This window comes from Copidosoma floridanum, unplaced genomic scaffold, assembly GCF_036245765.1.
Source record: "Copidosoma floridanum isolate Cflo_tuat_1 unplaced genomic scaffold, Cflo_Japanese_pri ptg000019l, whole genome shotgun sequence".
In the NCBI taxonomy this organism is placed as follows: Eukaryota; Metazoa; Arthropoda; class Insecta; order Hymenoptera; family Encyrtidae; genus Copidosoma; species Copidosoma floridanum.
Window position 1 is genome coordinate 6,571,138 of NW_028321896.1, and position 21,018 is coordinate 6,592,155.

At 43.5% G+C, this 21,018-nt stretch overlaps 1 protein-coding gene across 13 annotated transcripts in view; it reads left to right on the plus strand.

The window, feature by feature from the left end:
• Positions 1–2,820: 2,820 nt before the first annotated feature.
• The window catches only part of shep (RNA binding motif single stranded interacting protein alan shepard), a 42,408-nt gene continuing 24,210 nt past the window's right edge, over positions 2,821–21,018 (plus strand). For all 13 annotated transcript variants that reach the window (XM_089593348.1, XM_023391661.2, XM_089593343.1 and 10 more), the window contains exons 1-2: positions 2,821–2,987; positions 5,232–5,905. In XM_089593348.1, the coding sequence (XP_089449474.1) occupies positions 5,849–5,905 (57 nt within the window). In that variant the 5' untranslated portion in view covers positions 2,821–2,987; positions 5,232–5,848. The remainder of the gene's footprint in view (positions 2,988–5,231; positions 5,906–21,018) is intronic.

The following is a 21,018-nucleotide window of genomic DNA, read 5'->3' on the forward strand; positions in this document are numbered from 1 at the left end:
ATCGTCTACTCCCCCCTCCCCCTTCTCTGTCTCTGCACCGCCTCCACCTCCGTGTATATATAAGTTCCGAAGCGTGTGGGTGTGCGCCAAGACGAGCTGCGCAAGGCCGAAAATTGAAAAAGGGCGTGTTATCCGCCCGAAAAGTGATGATGGTTTATGTCCCGGGCTCTGTAGCTGCCAATGACGATTAGGTATATTGAGACCAGACATAAGTTGTTCCCCCCCCCCTCCGATTAAAGCTCATATTTATCGTCGTACGATGAGCTACATAATTTGAATTATTTCTTTAAGATAGGCAGAACCACCAAAATCGTGTGCTTTCGCGATTTTCTTTTCATTTTTATTTATATTCATGTAGACGATCAGCTTTGACATAATTGAGCTTGCATACGCTATTGCGTGATTGTTGGTACTGTTGATCATTCAATCGTGGCTAACAATATCATGCGATAACTGCCATTACGGGTGAACGAGCCCAGTGATGAAATATTCAGGCCGAGAGCTTGCGGTGCGATTACTCGTATAATAGGTATCGTGGTGTTGGAAATTCGCTCCGCTCACCAGAGAGCAATTAATACAGGTTGATCATTTAAACTGCATGTATATAACAATAGTTTGAGAAGAAAGAAACGAAAAATAATAAAAATACAGAATATATACTCTGAGTGTACTTGAGATTCTGCGCTCCGAAATCTGCATGATGTTTTGCCGGTCGGCAGTACTGCCGTACCACCTCGACCGGCAACGATGCGCTCGTCGAGCCGGGCTTACCTCCTCTCTATCTACATATTATATTATATTCTCACTTCTTGCAAGCCTCATTTGCCCCCCTTTTTTTTCCCAGTCCTGTTTTTTTTTCTTCCCTCCTCATTCAAAACCCCAGGGCCCGGAGTTTGTTGATTAGGTATAACCGGAGGAGGAAATCAAAGCTCCCACGTGCACGTACAAACGAAAAATAAGCAAAAGGCTTTTTTGACTTATCGCTTGTCCAGGCCGTAACACCCCTCCTAATCAGCTATACAAAAATAAAGCTGATCCCCTGCTTCCGCTTCTTCTTCTGTGGTACATAATATCATAATCTGCGTGTGCTCTCTTCTCTCTCTCCCCGTGTATATATATGTAAGCTCGTCGTTGACGACCGCGAGCGTTTGAAAACAACTTATTATCTCCGCATGTGTACCTACTTGCATATCTTAACGTATAGTTTAAACAATTTTCGACGATAAGATTCATCCTTGATTTCATTACATTCGATGGTTGATAAAAGTACAAAGTTACCCTATATATAAAATACCCGAGGTGGGATATGCACTTGGCATGCGCGTAGAAAAAATAGCGCTTGCACTTAATCCCTGCGTGTACTTCGACGGTATGAACATGCACACATGCATAATGCTACACGCTGTAGAGATGATAATTTAAAAAAAAACAAAAAAAAAGCTACAATGGCATGGCATCAGGGATACATATATATATAAATACCTGCCTCTGCGCAGAGAGGTGCGGTGCTCGCGCTCCCGAGCGCATGGACAGGTGCGGCTTGTTGCGTGTGCTCTCTCCTCCCCTCTTTCTCGTTCGCCCTTTCCCCGTCGCTGTAACTAGTTATTGTTACACGAGTGGTTACGCGAAAAAATACCCATCCAAGGATTCTTAGGAGAGAATGGACCGTTGTTTTTGACGCGTCCCCTTGGGACAAAAATTTTTTGTCATCCCTTCATGCAATTAGGGGTGCCTTATTTTTATTAGGTTTTTTACAGTTCTTTTTTTCACGTTTATTTTTCCTGGTTTCAGCAAAAGATTTCATCCCCTTGCTTCAAAGACCACAACTGTAGTTTAATTTACAGTTGAACCCTTTAAACGCGAGGTTCAAAAAATCCAATGTCGTAACTCTTCACGAGTGCTTTATTACTAAGCGGGTGAAAAAAAACCTCGAGGTAATAGCAATGAAAAAAAAAAAATCCGCCGAGATAAGGATATCGCTGTGTGCCGATAAAAAAAAATTTGTATATTTTCGATAAGGAATTCGAATGAATCTTTTTTTTTTTTTTTTATAGAATATATATACGGAAGATGGTGCATTCGTGTGCGACCATACATGATCGTAAGGTGGCGCCGTCTGACGACGAAATTTGCCGAGACGATCCGAGATCCGAGTTTTCGTGCACACGTACAATACACACATACTTGGGTGTATATATATCGAAGCGCTTAAGAGAGAGATCGGCGAAACATTCGGCCTCCCCTCGCCCCGACGACGCTCCCCCTTATCTCCACACACACACACACACGCGCAACACGGTCGGCTGACTTTCTACACGCAGAGCTCGTCTCGCTCTCCTGTATAGTGGCCAAGCCGAGCACACCCCGGTAGTTGGCTCTCTGTCCTCCTCCTCGTCGCCGCGTCGCGGTCGTCGTCGCCGTCGTATACACCCAGTAGTAGTAGTAGTGGTGGTGGGCTCGGGAGCTGCAGGCAAAGCGCGTCTCTCGTCTCGTTCGTGCTACACACTCCGCCGGGACGCACATTATAAAACTCTCTCTCTCTCTCTATTTTCGTATACGCGTCTTGAAATTCCATCGCGAGAAAATTCTTTTTTTTGGTTTGTTTTTTTTTTTAATTTTTTCAATCGTCTGTTTTTTCGCCAAATCGCACAAGTATAATTGTTATATACACGATAAACTGCAGTGCGTACAGTATACGAGTAAAATCTTTCTCAATAATACAAAGTAACAGTTTGTGTTTAGTGCTCCCGATACTTGGTGATATATATATATATTATTATACAAGTGGTGGTACAACTACAGTGGTGGTTGGTGGTAGAACGCATATATACCCTCTGCCGACAGTATCCGACAGTAGACGGACGAGCACACCCCCCCTCTCTCTCTCTTTTTATCTGTCTCCTCTGCTGCATCAGCATCGGAGAGTCTCCTCTGCACACGCGAAGAGAGGAGGGCCAATGCTTCCCGACGTCGCGCCCGATACGATTGTACGTCACTTTTCCGTATAATAACAAGTACATCCAACCGTCCGTACAACTTTACCCTTTCCCCGTTGCTCCGAAAAATTTCTATCCGTATACAGCTTGAGTGTACCCCCTACTGACGTGCTATTTTTACTCAACCTTTTTTTTTTTTTTTCTCTCTCTCTCTCTATACTCACGCTCTTTGCATCGCTGAGACGCCGAGCGGTCTCTCCTTTTTTTTCCAATTTAATTTAGTCTTCAAAGTGCCTCGATCGAAGGTTGCAAAAGCGCGAGTGAAGATAAAAAAAAAGGAGTTAATATTGTTCATTAGTCGGGTGGGTGTGTGTGAGTGTGCGCGACTCCGGTTTTCCATCCGCGGGCGGCGTCGCCGTCTTCCCTGCAGTTTGTGTGTGTGTGTGTTCTCTCTTTCGTGGCTCCTTCTCTGCGGCTGTTCCAACACCTGTGTGTGTGATACCACGGTGATGGCCGAAGCTTTTTTTCCGGGGGAAAAGCTTTGAAGGTTCCAAAATGCCGACCAACCGGTGCTTGCGAGCACTCGCGGAGTGACGTTTGTGAAAATGAAAAGAAAAACAAAGGGGCCGTGGGGGGGGGTGGAGTCGATGTCAAAAGTGGAAGATTGAGAATGAAAAAAGAAGAGAAAAAAACGAGGAAAAAGAAGACGCAGTCGAGGAAGGGGCGTAGAGAAGAGGCGCATCACCTCCTTCGCTTCTTTCTCTCCGGCCTCCTCTGCATGCGCTGGCTGCCATTTCTCTCCTCCACATGGCGTACACCTTACACATGCATACACACACACACACCCGAACCCAGAACCCGAGAGGGTGGGCCTGTTGAGGAGGGAGAGGGTAGCGGGCGTCTACAGCCCCCACCGTGGGTAACCTATTGTTAATGTGCAAGCAAAAAAAGGAAAAAGAAAAGTTACATACACACGACAATCGAGCACATACACATGCACACACAGCCGAGAGTGGAATTCGAAGACCGTCCTGAATGGAAGACGCTCTTTCGCCCGTCCAAGTTCATTCACATCGGCTCTCTATATCTCAATCCGCGGCTCGTATTTAAATATGGTGCCCCTGCCGGCGGTGAGACTGTACATTCGTATATACGTGAGAGCGGCAGAGGAGTAGGATATAGTATACATCCAGCCCGAAAATAATACACGCCAGACGAGGGGTGTGCGGCGCTTGTGTGTGTGTGTGTGTGTGTGTGATAACAGGAGCATCGGACGAGAGATCTCCGGCGATGCGGAGCCGCCGCCGACGACACACCCTTAAAGTGCCACACATCTCCTTCTCGCTCTCTTCTCGTGCGCGCCGCAGATATATAATAGCTCTCGGCGCATCCGCGAGAGCGAGCGAGAGAAGATGCTTCTTTTCTCTCTTTCTCCCACACGTAGAAGAATATACTGTGTGTAATACAAAATAATACGTATGTTGGTATATAAGCGCGCGTATAAATGTGAGAAATCGCTCGAGCTTGATTTTCGCGATGGTGCGGTTGTGGGGAAGTCTGGGCGGTTTTTTTTTTTTTTTTTAATTCTCATACTTACGGTGTGCTCGAGAGGAAAGTGCGAGAAAACGAGGTGCCTCGCGTGTATGTATGTATGTATGTATGATTATGTGTGCCGGTGATCTGATCCACGTATGTTATATAGGTGTATCCCTCCACCGGCACCGGTGCATGTATCCACCACCTATGTGTGTGCATTGCAAGCGGGCAGGTGTGCGTGAGTCGCCGGGTTCTCTCATACGTGCGCGAGAACGATCCCGGGGCGGACGTGTGCATGGCTATATACATATGCTACAGTGGTGGTAGATCAGTGCAAGAAGAAAAAAAAAAGAAAAAAAAAAAAAAAAGCGAGTGTTGATCAAGTGACGGTTCGATAAGGGAAAAACACCGGCAACAGTGTGGAACATACGTGGGGTTGTGCATGGTTATACATATATATATAAAGGCGTGTGCGCAAAAGTGTACCGGGGGTGAAAGTGTTAAGCTGTGGAACAAAAAGGAGCAACGTTATATCCTTTTTTTTTTTTTTTTCATTCCAGTACAACTCCCATTGTCGGTCCCTCTAATGTTATAGATATTTGTTGATCGACTTCACTTGATTATTCCTTCGACTCCCAAATTACTCGGCCCAATCCACCAAAAAAGCTCCGATCGCCGACTCGACGGTCGAAGCAAATCATCAGGTTTAATGTCTCGTTTTTTTTGTTTCTTCTTTTCTCTCTTCCCGACGGAAAACAGAGACTCTCGGAGTTGAAGCAGAGTCGCCGTCGGCGGAGTAGTTAGTGACCATCGGTGGCCGCTGGCGCGCCCGAGCGCCACGGCAGAGGCAAGCCCATCGCCGTCGACCCGGAGCTAACCCTCGGGAGGATTCAGGCACTCTCGAAGACCAAGAAGAGGAAGAACCACCGGTGCGGCAGCTGCTCCGAAAAAGTTGGAGTTTTGTATACACCCGCAAGAGGAGCAGGAGGAGAAGAAGAAGAAGAAGAGGAGGAGGAAAAAGGTGGAGGAATAGCAGCACTACTGCTGCTGGTGGTGCTGCCGCCGCCGCCGAGCGGCAAATTTCTTCGCCGTGCACACGGGAAGAGCTTGCTCTCGCCTCCTCCTTCACACACACTCTACATAAACACCAACTCTCGTATACCCACACGTACACATTTGTACATATTACACTTTAGCTTATGCTCGGTGGAGAGCGCGCGCACACGCTCCCTCTGTGTATATACGAGTAGAGTGAGAGACGAACCACATCTCTCTCTCTCTCGCCCAGAGGCTCTCAAGCTTTCGTTTGTCTCTTGCGCGCTTGCGGCCCGACTTGGCCGCCCGTGCAGTGCGTGTGACACGAGCACGCCGCTAGGATGTCGGTGCGAATGGAGAACGTGGGCCCACCGAGGAAGCTCAATTACAAAATGATGGTGAGTATGTATATCGTAACGCTATACGTATGTACACCTTTTTTTTTTTTTTTTTTTTTCTTCTCTTTTCTTTTTTCTCTCCTCTCTCATTGAAAGGAAAAACAATCCACCCTTTGTACCCGCTCGCGGCATCCCTTCTCATAATATTTATACAGTGCTCCGAAAATCGGCGTACACGCATTTAACTCGGGGATTCCCCCTGTACCCCCGTGCCCCGTCAGCGCATACTCATAACCTGTCCGCCGTTCCGCGGTATCGCTTGTACTACTACCGCTGGCGCCCCTGCTATATATACCTATATATCGTACATACATTTTTGATATCTGCTCTATGCCCGTGGCGTATTTTTATCTATCACGTCTACTTACCTTCCGTTACCTTACATGCGTGCTACAGGCGCAGCGAGTGCGGCCGGTTTACCGGGCCGGAAATCCTCGTGACGTTTTCCTCTGTGAGAAAAATCGCGTGCTACAGCAGTCCCGTCCCTCCCCTTGCCTCGTCATCTCTCTTTTCGTGCAAAGCCAACCCACAGAGGGATAATAATATGCGAGGGATATTTAACGTGCTTGCACGAGTGTGTTTGTGTGTGTCTCTCGGAGCCGGCGTAGTTTGACAGCTTGCCGCCGGGCGTCTGCTGCCCCACCCATGGTGTATCGTATACCTACTCGTTATACATGCACTTACATACGAACCCCTCCCTCCCCCCATTCGTTCCTACCCGCTGACACTCTTCCTCGATTGTTTCGCAAGCTCTCCCTCCGTTCCTCGTTTTTGAAATTAGTTTTACACGGATAAACGGGTACAACTGCACGCACACCGGCCCGCTCCGGCGCCGGCGTGCATGTGCATGGATTTTATCATAGCAGCGTGGGCGTGTGTGTGTGGAATATCCGCGGTTGGCTCGCGAATTCGAGGTTGGGGCGCTTGGTACCTCGGCGCATGCCCATAGCTTCGCTATATCCCTCTCTCTCTCTCGAATCGGCGCAGCAATGCCCACACACAAGCTATCATGCAGAGCTTGCGACCGTGTATACGCGCGGTGCACCGGAGAGGTTGTTTCCTCCTCTCTGTACGCGAGACGATAAAATAGAGAGAAGAATGAGGAGGCGCGTGGTGGGAGGGGGTGGGCGCGCGAAGAGAGACATTTCGTTAGGTAAGACGAGGAAAACAATCGCACGCCATCCAGTTATCATTAGCGAGAGGTGTAGGGGAGGGGGTAGTGTCAGGGATCTCGCCTCCGTATACGTGTAACTACAATCATCTCTGCGGATCCGTGCGTGTGCTTTTTTTTTCTACATCGAGCTGAACTGCAAGCACCATCTGGCTACCCGGCGCGGAACTTGCACGCTGCACGCGACTGTTTCACGTGCCACCGGTACCGGCCTCTCCTCCTCCTCCTCCTCCCATCGTACTTCTCTTCTGGATACGTACCTATACTATACGCTTCTCGGATAGTGATACTGCGGATGGTGATGGTGTGCGTACCGACATTCGCGAGTGAGTTAGTTTTCCAAGCAACGAGAGGGACTTTAACAGTTTTATTTATACCTACTGGCCGAATATCGAGCCTCTTGTCGTTTCGTACTCTTTTTCTGCCTGCTGGTACTGGCAATGGTGGTGGTGACGGCAATTGGAACGGCGAGGGACAAAAAAAAAAAAAAAAGATCTTTGATCGATATACTACCGGAGTGCGCCTCTGGAATGGATTGAATTAACCTTTTTTAAGGGGATGACACCTGTTTTGGCGAGCTAGCAACGCCAGGGGTGGAGTGTTGGGAGTGCAGGGTTTCACTTGGGCGCGCACTACTCTTGTGATCTAATTTTTTTTTTTTTTTTCCCTCGATGGACAAGCATGCACTGCATTGTGCCAAGGTTCCTTTTTTTTTTTTTTTTTTTTTTTTTTTTTTTTTTTTTTTTTTTTTTTTTTTACCGTATCGATCCATTGGCACCGATTCAACCGGTAATCCAAGTAATTCTGATGGTATTTCACAGTTATAAATGCGATAATTACATATCATATATACGAGTAGGTACCCGCGAAAAATCGGTAACTAGTTTTCATGCTTGGATGCTCTTGTGGTATACGATTCACAACAGTGTTGTATTATTTGGTCTCATCAGTACGGGATTATCTGATGATGATTACAAACAACCAAGAGAATCTCAACGCCAGTGTGAAAAACTCAATGCTCCATATCCCACAAACTGACTCTTGTTAAAAGTGTCAACAAAGACACAACCCTTGCGTCTAAAAAAAAAGTCTCGAAACGTGTATTTTAGATATAATAGGTACCAATGTCCCCTTTTTGTACCGCATATGTACATCGGTTGACAGGAGTAGGTATACACAGAAGCGACGCTCGCTACCACTAAAATATATTGTAGAGGTACTCGAGAGCGTGGGTGTAAAATGGAGTCGGCCCCGTCCCTTATCGATCCTCTCGTGCCGGCAACATGCACCGTTACCACCACAAAACCATCACCTTCTACACGACGAGCACTCTGATGTGCCCTATACTGTAAAAAACGATGTACGTTTATGTTATACAAGTAAAATTGTACTTAAAATTTGACACTATATAAATATAGACTACATCCCTCCGCGGGTGCGGTACCGTGTAAAAAAGTGTAGTAAATAGGTGCAGGTACTCTCGATGTGTACTTACCTACCAATACCGAGCATATGTAGAATGTACGTGTAATTTTGTGCCATGGGAACGAGGCAGTAACAGAGTACCACCAGTATGGCAGTAGGTACACACTGTACGGTCAAGGAATCGACGACGACGCCCTTCCGCTCGAAAAGGCTTCTGTTCTGTTGCTACTGGCCTCCAACACTATCTGTACACATACATCGACGCGAAACCTTGGAAGGCTGATCATCTTATCTCTTTTTGTTGTGGCTGTGTCTATGTGTTGCATTCGTGTGGTGACGTGACGTGGCTCTTACACATACTTCGGAATCACGTTATTATTTCGTGCATGAAATTTATAAGGGGAAAAAACTGGCACACGTGATTCTTAGTTTTCGAACGAAATACTTCAAAGAGGTAACAGATTAGGGAGCACGTGAATGACTCGGAGGCAAATTTGGACATTTGTATGATTTTGAGGACGAGTTGGGCAATCCCGATACGACGATAACCTGTTGTATTAGCTGTCATTCATCATTTTACATTATCTAGCATAGCTCCAAGCGAGTACAAAACAAAGCATCGTACACCGAATCGTTGCTAGTATAGTTACAATTACTTGCAAGAACCTTGAAAAAAAAAAAAAAAAAAAATTAAATAAACACACACGCTTACACGTGGCAGGCCTTTATTATCCGCGTTAAAAGTATCCACTCGCGTGTCTTTAGAGTTTGGAAGCCAATGTGATAAATGTCAATTACACCTGATAGAGCGATCATTAGCGCTGGAAAATTATCGGAAATTCGCTTGCGGACCGATATAGATCACTACCGCGGATACCGTACATCGGCCAGTCCGTACAAACGGTTTTTTTTTTTTTTTTTTTTTTTCGTCGAGTCTCGCTTCGGAGAGCTATTGCTTCTTCTTTTTCGTCACGCATGAATTTTGCGAATCAGCGTCCACCCCTAGTACTCTGGCGAAATGAGAAAAGACACGATTTGGGTTTGTACGTGTACAAATGTGGGACAGATCGGCAAAAACATATTTGCACCATCTCACGTGAAAAAACGCTGGTTGAAATATTTTTAATGAATTCAATAAAGACAAAAAAAAAAATATCCGAAAAAACGTCGGTAAAAAAAAATCGGTTTGAGAACTTGGCACCCCGAACTAGGCCAGTCCGCTAGATTTACGAGATTGCCCCGTGTAGTGTTACATGTATAGGTGTACGTACAATATAGGTGACAGCAGGCCAAAAGAGCCAAACATTCACACACTTTTTTGCGACTACTGGCCACGTCTACGATCAATCCAACTACGAGAGAAAAAGAGGGTGTGAGAGGGGGGTTGTATGCACATGTCAGAGTTCACCGGCCACTCGACCCGCGCGTAATCGAGCGCGTAATGTACGCCTGCGGCGATCGAATTATTCCATTTAGAGATTTTATATAAATGTGGTCGTAGGAGATCACACGTGCATATAGGTATCGCAAATTGTACGTTTTTTATGCTTATGAATATAAATACCTATCTATATCATATTGGAACTACCGCGCGCAACAAATTTGATGATCAGTCGATCGAGCTCTGTTTGAGACTCGTAGCTGACTTACTCGTTGTATACTATTTAATATATACATACACTCGAGATTTCACCTGATACTTTACATCGGAAACTTCCAAGTTGCGTACCACACTGAGAGAAAAATACAATAAAAATTACTGTGCTGGAATGGTAATCTGGTAGTGTTCGGTCGTCTAGAGACTTTTTACTTTGGCCAACCTAATTTTTATCGTATTCTTGACAGTAATTTCTATTGAACAAACAGTAAAAATCACTGAACCAAACATCAAAAATTATTGTTCTAAACACTAATAATTATTGTTCCAGTAGTAAAAAGTCTTGAGACGACCGAACACTACCAGATTACCATTCCAGCACAGTAATTTTTATTATATTTTTCTCCCAGTGCGGAAAAGTCCCTTACTGCATGTGGTGGAAGACTGTCCCAAATCCAAAATGTTATAGTGTTCATGGGTATATTTTTTGTTAATAAAACACACAGCTCTTGTACTCTGTTAACTAGAATTTGAAACACGTGACGCAACCTTAATTAAATTCCAAAGCCGTCTCTGCGAAACAATTATAGTTTGCTGGTGCTAAGCGCGTGAAAAAAAGAAAGAAAGAAACAATTGTACCGAGACGGTGGAAAACGCACACAATGTAATTTACGGCCGAGCGAGGACAGCCTTGTGTATTTTCGCGCGGCAAAAAGAGACCTCCAATAAAATCGCACTCTCATTACGTGCGATAGCGAGACGGAACTGAAAAAAAAAAAAAAAATAGAACTAATTGGCTAGCGCGCAGAGTCGCGTCTAACGAGCGCTACTCGTTATTAAATGGCCGCCGCTGCTGCGAGTTGACCAAAAATTTGTCCGAGACGAGTGTGTTGAGTGTCGTTCTTTAGGCCTTAGTCGAGTTGCCTTGAAAATTTAGTGCTCTTTTTTGACACTTATTATTATTATTTTTTTTTTTTTTTCAACTTATCCGTAAATACGAGAGTGCAGTGCATTATTGATTTTGCAAGTTAATTATATTGGCTTGGGATGCTTAGAAGTAGGTACACAAGATATCAAGTTGACTGTTCGAAGGATTTTTTTTTTTTTTTTTTTCTTTACACGCGAAAACTGTCGAATCCGCGCCCAAGGTTGTGTGCTTGTATCTTCAGATCTGTCGGGGTCTAAAAATAGATCACCCCGCGTCCCACGTCTGTTTGGCTTTTCTTCTTTCGACTCCTCCTGCGGCGCTGCTTTTTTCCCGCTCATTCGCTTTTTTCACGTTCTAATACCTTGGAAATCACGTTTATTTTCGTACCACTGCGCGTGATTTTTTTCCTTCTTTTCCTCACCTTTTGATCAGTATCAGGGTGGCGGTGTATGATAAACAAGTGGCTTGTGATTGCTCGCGAGTATATTTGACGCAGGTTGTAAATATTTTTACCTTTTGATTTGATTTTTTTTTTTTTTTTTTGTTACAACTTACGTTGTCTTCTCGTATCAATTATTAAAGAAAAAAATTGTTTAGTTCAATAGGTTTGGCGAATTAATTCACGAGGCATCGATTTCGTTTTTCTTAAAACGTTTATCAACACTATTACGGTAATGCATTTCATGAAAAACCAAAATTTCTACTACACGTGTATTTTAACACACTATTGGATTTACAGTGTACTTTTGTTTTACTTTTCCATACTATGATTTTGAAACTAATTGTTTTGGTACTATTTTGAGGGTATATCTTTGCACAGTAAGGGCATGCCTTCGCTACGATACAATTTTCAAGTTCATCAATCGCAACACAATGTAATAAATATATAACTTGAAGAATCCCATCAACCATATATTGCAAGAAAACTGTATCACGCCTCCACGGCAGCTGTACACCCAATTTTTTGTTCCCGATCGAGTTCCGTCTGTTGTACATATACGTGATGTCACGCCGTCTGTCCTTCGAGGCGATTAACGAGAGAAGGAGCGGAAGGTTGCTGGCCTCAAAAATACCTGCGAGTCCGCAAGCGCGCCATCTATTAATACGTAACGCGTGAGAGCATGCAAGTACAGTGTTGATATATATATATATATATATATATATATATACGTTGCTCTGTATGTGTCTGTATATGCTCGTCAATGAAAAACACGTGCGATCGCGTGACGCGAGCACGCGAACTTTGGATAACATGCACATATTGATAGCTGTGTATATATATGTGATGACAGTAGCTCTCTCTCGGTCGTATACTATGTTTTGTCCTGCGTTTCGGGGTTTTTACGATTATGGCTCTTATCGTAAATAAAATCAACAACTTGAGCAACCATCACATGAGGAGTAAGAAGTTTGGGTGAGGCCATCCCGACCAAACCTAGACCTAAACCATATGAAACCATATGAAACCAAATGACAAGTGTTTGAAATACACTTCTATCTGAACCATATGTGTTGTGCTTATTCAAAGTAAGAGATGCGGACGAGGATGCGGGAAACACTCGATACGAAAGTGCTGGATCCCAAAGCAATTTCATTCACAAGCATACCTATAGTAAGACAGGTTATATATACTTGTATCTTTTAAAACGCATAGCAAGTGATACGCTTATCCCAATTTGTGAAGGAAGGGTCGAATGAAGATTCAAATTTCCGCACATTAGGGACAACGTTTTCGAAAGAACCCATTGCACCGCGGTGCACCGTGAAAAAATTCAATTTGTCGCCCGCAGCCAATCACCGGGTCCTCGATTGTCCCATCCCGCTTGTGCTCCCATTCCCCGTCGCTCATTAGTTTCCCTCCACCCTTAATTTTCACGTCTGTCGTTCTTCCCGCCGCGCGTCCGCCGGCACATTTTTTTAATCCACCGACAGAGAGACAGTTTCAATCAGTCTACATGCACCCACTCGTGAACGAATGTGGGTGGAAAATCGAGGAAACGAAGAATTAGTTCAAAGTTCGAGTTGTGTACGGCCTATACGGTCCCCATCTCTCTCTGCGTCTATAAACAGCACAGCGTATATACACACGCCGCAAACCACGAATGGTCGATATCTGTTCTCCACCCCCTTGCTAACCCTCCGGCGTTTGTGTGTCTCTGTATATGCTGACTGTGCCCCGAATTCGTGGGTCTAGACCACCCTTATCGACTTCCTTCCCTTGCAGCTTTGTCCGTATACCTTGGTGTTTATATAACATCTGCTCCTCGGAACGACAGGAGTGATGATGCGTTTCCGTTTGTCTTGTTTCATCGAATACTTTTTCTTTTTTCTTTGCACTCCCATTTTTCTATCCCGTACCTCTAGATTTTTCGCAATTATACCGTTTTCGTTGCGCGATTCGCGTGAAAAATCTTACCAAGACATTCAGGTGTATAGTATACGTGCATGTCACTCAGAGTCGAAGTTACTTCATTGTATACCGACTGTTTTCATCACTCAGCCTATGCGATCTTATCAGTGGACAGAGTGCAGTACCTATGTGTGTACTCTGCAGTGAAATAATAAATAATCATTAATATGAATAATACACCACGTGTAACGCGTGACTCGATGGATGAGCAAAACTTTGGCACGTCAGCTAATTACGAGCAATGAGTAGCCATATCCTTTGGGGAGAAACAAAAAAAAAAAAAAAAAAAAGAAATGAAGTAAGTTAATGATGAAAAAGAAACATGGCTATGGGTATCGTGTACACAGCGAGTGCTGACTCTATGGGTACACGTATCTCTAGCGGAGAATCAAATGCCTGGCTCTCGAGTTTCCCACTGCGACTTCCGCATTCTTGCACCACCCCGGAGAATGAAAAAGAAAACAGAAGGAAAAGTATAAAAAGAAAGAAAAGAGCAAAAAAAAAAAGAGAATCAGTGCAGGCGCACTGCACGCACACGCGAGAGGCATCGAGAAAAGAGCCTATAAATACAGAATCTTGTCGCCGTGTGTGCACAGCCGAGCGGAGAATCATGCACCTGCACGATCTCTCTCTCTCTCGCGAATTCCAGTCAATGTCGCGCCGGTAAGTTGGCCGGTCGTGTCTCTTCCTTCCTCTACACGTACGTATACGTGCACATGCATATGTATAGGTACCATCTCAGCGGAATCGTCGCCGATGTTTGGAATATGTTTATATGGGTACCGTTACACAAAAAAGCGCGTACGTGCATACTTAATCTCGGCGTTCCGAGGATGAAAAGCGTAATTCCGCCCTGGTCGGGATTTTTTTGAGCTGTTGACTAACTGCAGAGGACTCTTGAACGGGATCTCGTTGATCGGCTATTGTTGAGACTTTTTTTTTTTTTTTTTTAAGAAATTGCATTTCTCACACCACCACCACGCAGTTTTTGCCGAGAGACGCGTTGTATCCTACCGGCGTTTTTTTCACTCCGGTGCGCACGATAATATCTGCGCTGCATGCAGGTGGTTGAAACTTGGATGTTTGCCGTAACTGCGGGCTTCTAATCAATACAATACGTTCATTCATGCTCGTTGCATTGTTTTATATATTTCAAGCTGAATATTAGTTGTACACCGACCCGAGGTAGATTTACGATCGGTGAAAATATATATCAATTCTCTCTTCGCCGATACATCGAGATTCAAATGCGAAAATCAAGTGCGATACAGAGTAGTGGTAAAAAACATATGTATATGTATCTTAGGTGCACTGCAACGATGATTGCTAATTGCCTTTGAAATGGCTCCTGTTGTATGTACGGGCAGGTAGGTTTTAACAAATTGAGGTTTCTCGAGAATGAGTTACTGTTTAGTTTTTCATGTGTACTCCGTTGTACGATCGGTAGTGGTTTTCCATAGTGCATTCGAACCGATTCGAGGGTTATTTATCACCAAAGTATCCAAACAATTATTTTTTAAGCATATAAATATACCCGCAGTAATGGCAAGCAATTGTGCTCGCGAATGTTTCTTCATTTCGTTCGAAGTAGTACTTGGAACAAAAAAAAAAGTCAAGGGATCGCGCTCAGCTTGATTTATATGTATACCGTATAGTTGAAGTTATTTACGGCTGGTCGTCAAATCTAAGCTCGACATATTAATTACTTTCAAATAATAATTGGTTTTGAAAGTTCATTGTCTCAGATTTTAATCCTAAACTACAGATTTTTGTCGCAAAAAAACAAAACTAATCTAACAAACAAAAACATGGAATCACTTTGCAACGAAGCGTAGTTAATGATATAATCGTGACCACAATGTGTGACCCGACACCTCGACCATCTCGTCATGAGACAAAAAACGGAATGTACATGGAATCAAGAGCCAAGAAAAATAAAAATCGACGACGATCGGCATTAATCGTCGCGCACGATCCTCCTCCTCCTTCTTCTCCTCCTCGTGATTATAAAAGTCGGTGCGCAGCGGCGATTTATGTATATTGTCGAGATCCCTGGGACACGCGGCTCGGCTGGTCTGAAAATTAATCACACATTTTTTGCACTCCGCTCGCGGCGAACGCAATAATTTGCGGTCATTACGAGGCGGCGGCTGTACCACATGTACATACACACTCCTGAGTCTTTGGTTTGCTCTTGTACTGTGCTTTTTTTTTTTTTTGCCTTCGGTCACGATTGGTTTGATCTTTGGGGAGGCGCAGGTACGGCATGCATCGAGCACGCGAAAAGAAAAACAAACCCGTTACGCGGAACAACCGATCTGTGTATCGAGGGGCCAATAAAACCGATGGTGATTACGTGGCACGAGCAGCTCGAAATGATGAATTGCGAATCACAATAATCTCATGCTGGCTTTTGCTTGTTTGGCTTTTATCGAGATTACATTGTTTTCTTGTTTAAAAGAAAAAAAAACAACATGCAACGAAACAGGACTCGTTGATAAACTCGTCGTGTAAACAATGACTAAGGAATTATTGGCGATTCACTCGGTCAATATCTATCCGATGTTTCACTCGATCGCTGTATATAGCCGTGGTATGCGGAATATCAATGGATTCTTTTGGTCGAAATAAAGCATTTTACGGCTTTTTTTTTCTAGACATGGCCAACCACGTGAACAGCCTTTCAACACCTTCGTGTTGGATAATCTTAATTTTATACAAAAAAAAAAAAAAAAAGGAGGTCGAGTGAAATTATAGGCTTGGATAAATAATCGTCGTAAATTAACTCGCACTTTACATATACCCTCTGCTGCGGAGGAAAGACCAATTCCATTGAACAAACCCGAGCGGAAGTACAAGCGCGACTAGTGTAAAAAAAAGTCAGCGTGAAGGCCGTTTGAGTCCTTTTATGAAATGAATGTACGAAAAAGTATTTTATTTTTGTAGCGTGGACATTTAAATTTGTACGAGAGAATCTAAAAAACAGTAAACCCGAGGTTTCATCGTATACCATTTGCAACATTGATTCGCAACGTGGGTAGTGGTAATTATTGTTAACTCTGCTTCCTGTAAAACATTATTTATATTTTGATTTGAAATATTATATGAATGATCGAAAATACAAGTCGTACTTAATTGTTGTTTGGATAATCTTTTGTAAAATCACAACGAAACGAGAATCTTTGCTTCGGCAACTGTACACGGTTGACACTTTTTGTCGAGAAAATTTCTCGACTCGATCCTCATTTCAACAATTATTATTGCAAACTCCTACATTTACAAGTATAATTAATTTTCAAACTAATCGATCGCATCGTCCAAATTGAGCCTGTATAACTGCTCCAATAACCCCCGACAAACAATCGGACACAGTAATTATCGTGCCCGTAAAATCACTACCCAACAATTACTAGTCAAGTCAATTATCCTTCCGAACTTCTCAGATTTTTCCAATCACCATATAATATGTTATAGACCTGCACGTTTAGCACAATTTAAAAGTAGAAACGTACATGCAAAGAGTTTTGCACCTGGAAGTCTGATGCTTCGAAATAGGTACACATGCATCCTCTCGAAAGGATACACATACTCAGGTGTTCCTGCATCGTCTCGAGGCAGATTCGGTCGTACTGTTTAGATGTTAAAGTTTCACCCATTAACCGATCTTTTACGCGTACAAGTAACAAATTGCCATGTTTTTTCTACCCCGCGTGTGGGAACGGATATACAATACAGTCATGAGTTGACAAATAGGTATATACCCCAGTGGGAACGTCTTCCGCGTTCAATATGACACGGAGACAAAGACATGTCTGAGCTGACTGCGAGTCTTTGCACTGTTGACTTTCTCTCTCTCTCTCTCTCTCTCTCTCTGTATGCGTTTCAAGTCTATACTTTCTCCTAATGTTTCATCTGTTCTTGTCTCTCTTGGCATGATGAATACGTCAAGTCTCCAAACAAACAAATGAATGAAAAAACTATCGTATAGTATATACTGTGGTGCGATTTTCATCCAGCGACAAATAGTACAATCATCTCACTCCGTGTTTGTCGCCGTGGACATATTATACCGAAGGACGGAATATATTTTGCTTCAAGCTATACATGATTACAATATCTTTGCATTTATATGTCGCGTGCAAATAAATAAATGAACGAAACAAGCAGGCGAAACCGAGGTAGATTCGTTAATTTTCACCTCAAAATATTCACACGACACCAACTCCCCGATGATTCAATTGTGGCCCATAAATCCAGCGAAACTTCATTTCCAAATCATCATTGGGCAACAAAATCCAACCCGTAAATAATAGATTGATAAATCAAACGGGACACGCGTCAGCCGATGTATTTCATCACCGCACGATCTCGGCATTCCTCGGAATAAGTTTGCGAAAACCCCGGTTGTAAGTATCTTCCTTCCGCATCGGCCGGTAAGTGTATGTATGTGTCCTTATACCTACTTAGCAATTATCTGTACAACCGCGATGGCGTCAACGTGCTCTCGTTTCGCGCACGTGCCCTCAGTTATATACTTACGCCTCGACACATTGTGTCGCTCTCCCCTTCTCTCTTTTTGTGGTGCGTAGGCGTTTTCGGCAGATGTATCAGCATACGTGTACACGAAGGGATCCTATACAGTCGACGCAATCGCGAGTCTCTGTCCCGTATTATTTCAAGCTCTCCGAATCACAGCACACGACTAAACGATGTACAGGGTTGTGTCGTTTATGCAGGTATACTCATAAGCTGAAAAAAAAGGGGAATGAGATTATACCCGCAAGTCGGAGAGTCGAGTTTACGAAACCGCATATTATGCCCGTGGTGCACGGAGGTTACAGGTGTACTTACACTTGAGCCGAGAAAAAGAGAAAGATACTTTATATGTGTACACGTGTGCCGGTGCAGCTTGCACATAAATAATGACGTAACTCTCGCCGTGACCGCGGAAACGAAAGACCTCCTTTCCATAAGTACGCCTGAGGCTGCACAAGTGTCTTTTTATCTTCGTACTCTAAAATGAACAAAGTCAATAGTTGGGTGTACTTGATCGATAGTTTTTCTTTCTCGCTGCAAAAACACGCATCACCAAATTTGCGTGTTGCGCGTAAGAAAAATTTCAAAATTCTCGGGGAGTGCGAAATTTCATAAATTCACACGGGCGACGGAGGCCCCCGGTGAGGCTATAAGTCTTGGCGGCTTATCTCGACATTATTCCCGTATTTGCGTCTCGGAAGGCATATATATAGGATTAGGAAGCAAAAGTTTCCTTACATGAGCGGAGTATACATTATACATAGGTATGCAAGTTCAAAGGCACCACCATTGTCCTAGATAGGTACCATCGATTTTCGTCTTCTCTCGTAAATCAACAAAGTAGGTGGGTACACACATATACATATACGCTCTTCGGTTCTTCCCCACCGATGATAAACTATGCTTGAGTCGTCGCTCGATCGAAAGTCCCGTTGTGTGTTTTTTTCCCTTTGCGAAATATTTCGCGGGGAATTTCGTTATCAAAACTTTTTTTTTTTTTTTTTTTTTTTTTTTTTTTTTTTTTTTTTTTCGATTGCACTTTTTAAAACTACTTGCATCAGAGTCCTGACGAAACCATAAAAATTTGCCGTTATAAAATTGTAGCTCGGTGCCGTTTTTTCGTCTAGGGACCTTTGTATACTTGTGGCAACCTAATTTTTACTATATTCTGGACAGTAATTTCTATTGTACAAACATTACAAACAATCAAAAATCACTATACGTATAAGTACACGATGAACATTACTCTTGAAACACAGAAAAAAGTCCCTAAATGGCCAAACAGATTATAATACCATTCTTACACAGTAATTTTTTAATATTTTTTTTTATTTTTCTCTCAGCACTTTGCCCATTCGTTCGTTCGCTATACAACAAGACATAGCCTCTTGACAGAGGCCGAGCAAGTACCTGTACCCTTATGATGAATGTATTAGGGAAATATCTGGGTACATGTGAACCGGACGGAAAAGACCAAGGGGTCGGCTAGGACGGGCGGAAGTAAGGAAAGAGGAGAAAATCCGAGAGAAAGCAGAGCGTGCCGCATATATAGTGGCCGCGGCTAAACGGTCTCTCTCTCATGGTCGTCGTGTACCTATATATACATATGATGGCGGAAAGAAAAGGGGGACCCGTTAACTCGATGCAGCCTCGTATCAAGTGTGTATAATGGTATGATATGGACATATATATATGTGTGCATGTGTGTGGTTGTCGCTTCCATACATACATATACTCTCTGGAGAAGAGAAAGAAAGAAAGAAATAAGTATAAGAGGAGAGAGAGAGAGAATGCCGGTCTGCGTGGCATGGACATATATATGTATATAGGTGTACTGCCTTACACGCTCATCTGTACATAATATATAGATAGCATGTACGTACTTACTCCGTGAACTTGACTTTAGCCCATCTCTCTCTCTCTTACTATCTCTTCATATACATTGCATGCACACATGCACTGCACAAAGTGCTGGTGCTTCATCTTTTATACTACCGTACCGTAACCATACCGTATCAAATACCATACTTTGCCAGCGTATTTTTCTCCCTCGCTCCGTTTCTTATTCTTATTGTTATTCTTCTTCTACTTGAGTACTTACTTGTGTACTTTCTTACTTCCTCTCTCTCTCTCTCTCTCCTGTACCATCATGTAAAATAAGTAGCGGTGATGCTATTTATTGCGCACAAAGGAGCTTTTGCTTTCTCTCTCTCTCTCTCTCTCTCTCTCTTTAACATTCCTTGCTCTGAAGACGAGAGGAAAGAGCCGGTGGTGGGGGAAAAAAATAGTTGCAATTTAGGTACATGACGTACAACATGCGAAGATTGCCATGTGTATGCGCGTCTTTTTATTGTTATGCGCAATTGCTACTGCTTCGAAGGGCCCTATAGGTATATTATTCGCCGCTTCACTCTACTTCTCGTTTGTACTTCGAGATTTTAGTACTTATCTGTTGGTTTCTTTTTTAAATCTCAATTTACATCGATGGACGGCATACTGTCATTGGTGCCATAATGTTACTTATCGGTGGCCAGGGACAATGTTCGTCAAACTCATTGAAATGCCCGAGTTATAACAGGCACTTTTGTTCATTAACTTTCACAGCCATAGGTACGTACCATACTTCAAGCTCGGCTGGAGTGCACCAAAAAATTGGTATTTCACGGCTCGTTAGGAGATAATCGAAATTCTTGAGCTTGCGAGAAAAGTAAATCGAACTCTATAATTATAGTATGAGCTAAAAACGCTAACTGATACCCCATGTGTGAAGCGTTTGAGGAGAAAGAAGATGCGAGAGTATATAAGGTGGCGGATGCGGGCACACACATCATGGCAAGCAGCTCGTTAATGCGGCCGTTCCTGCAACTCTGCGATGGGCACAACCCAATATATAAGTATACCTTGTACGTACAAATGTGTACAGACTATACACACAGATGCGATGTTACAGTCGCGCGCTTATGGGAACGCGCTAATCGGCGCGTTAACCTTGCAAGGATCGACGCTCTGCTGCCCTTGCTTGCAGTTATTCGCATTTACCCATATC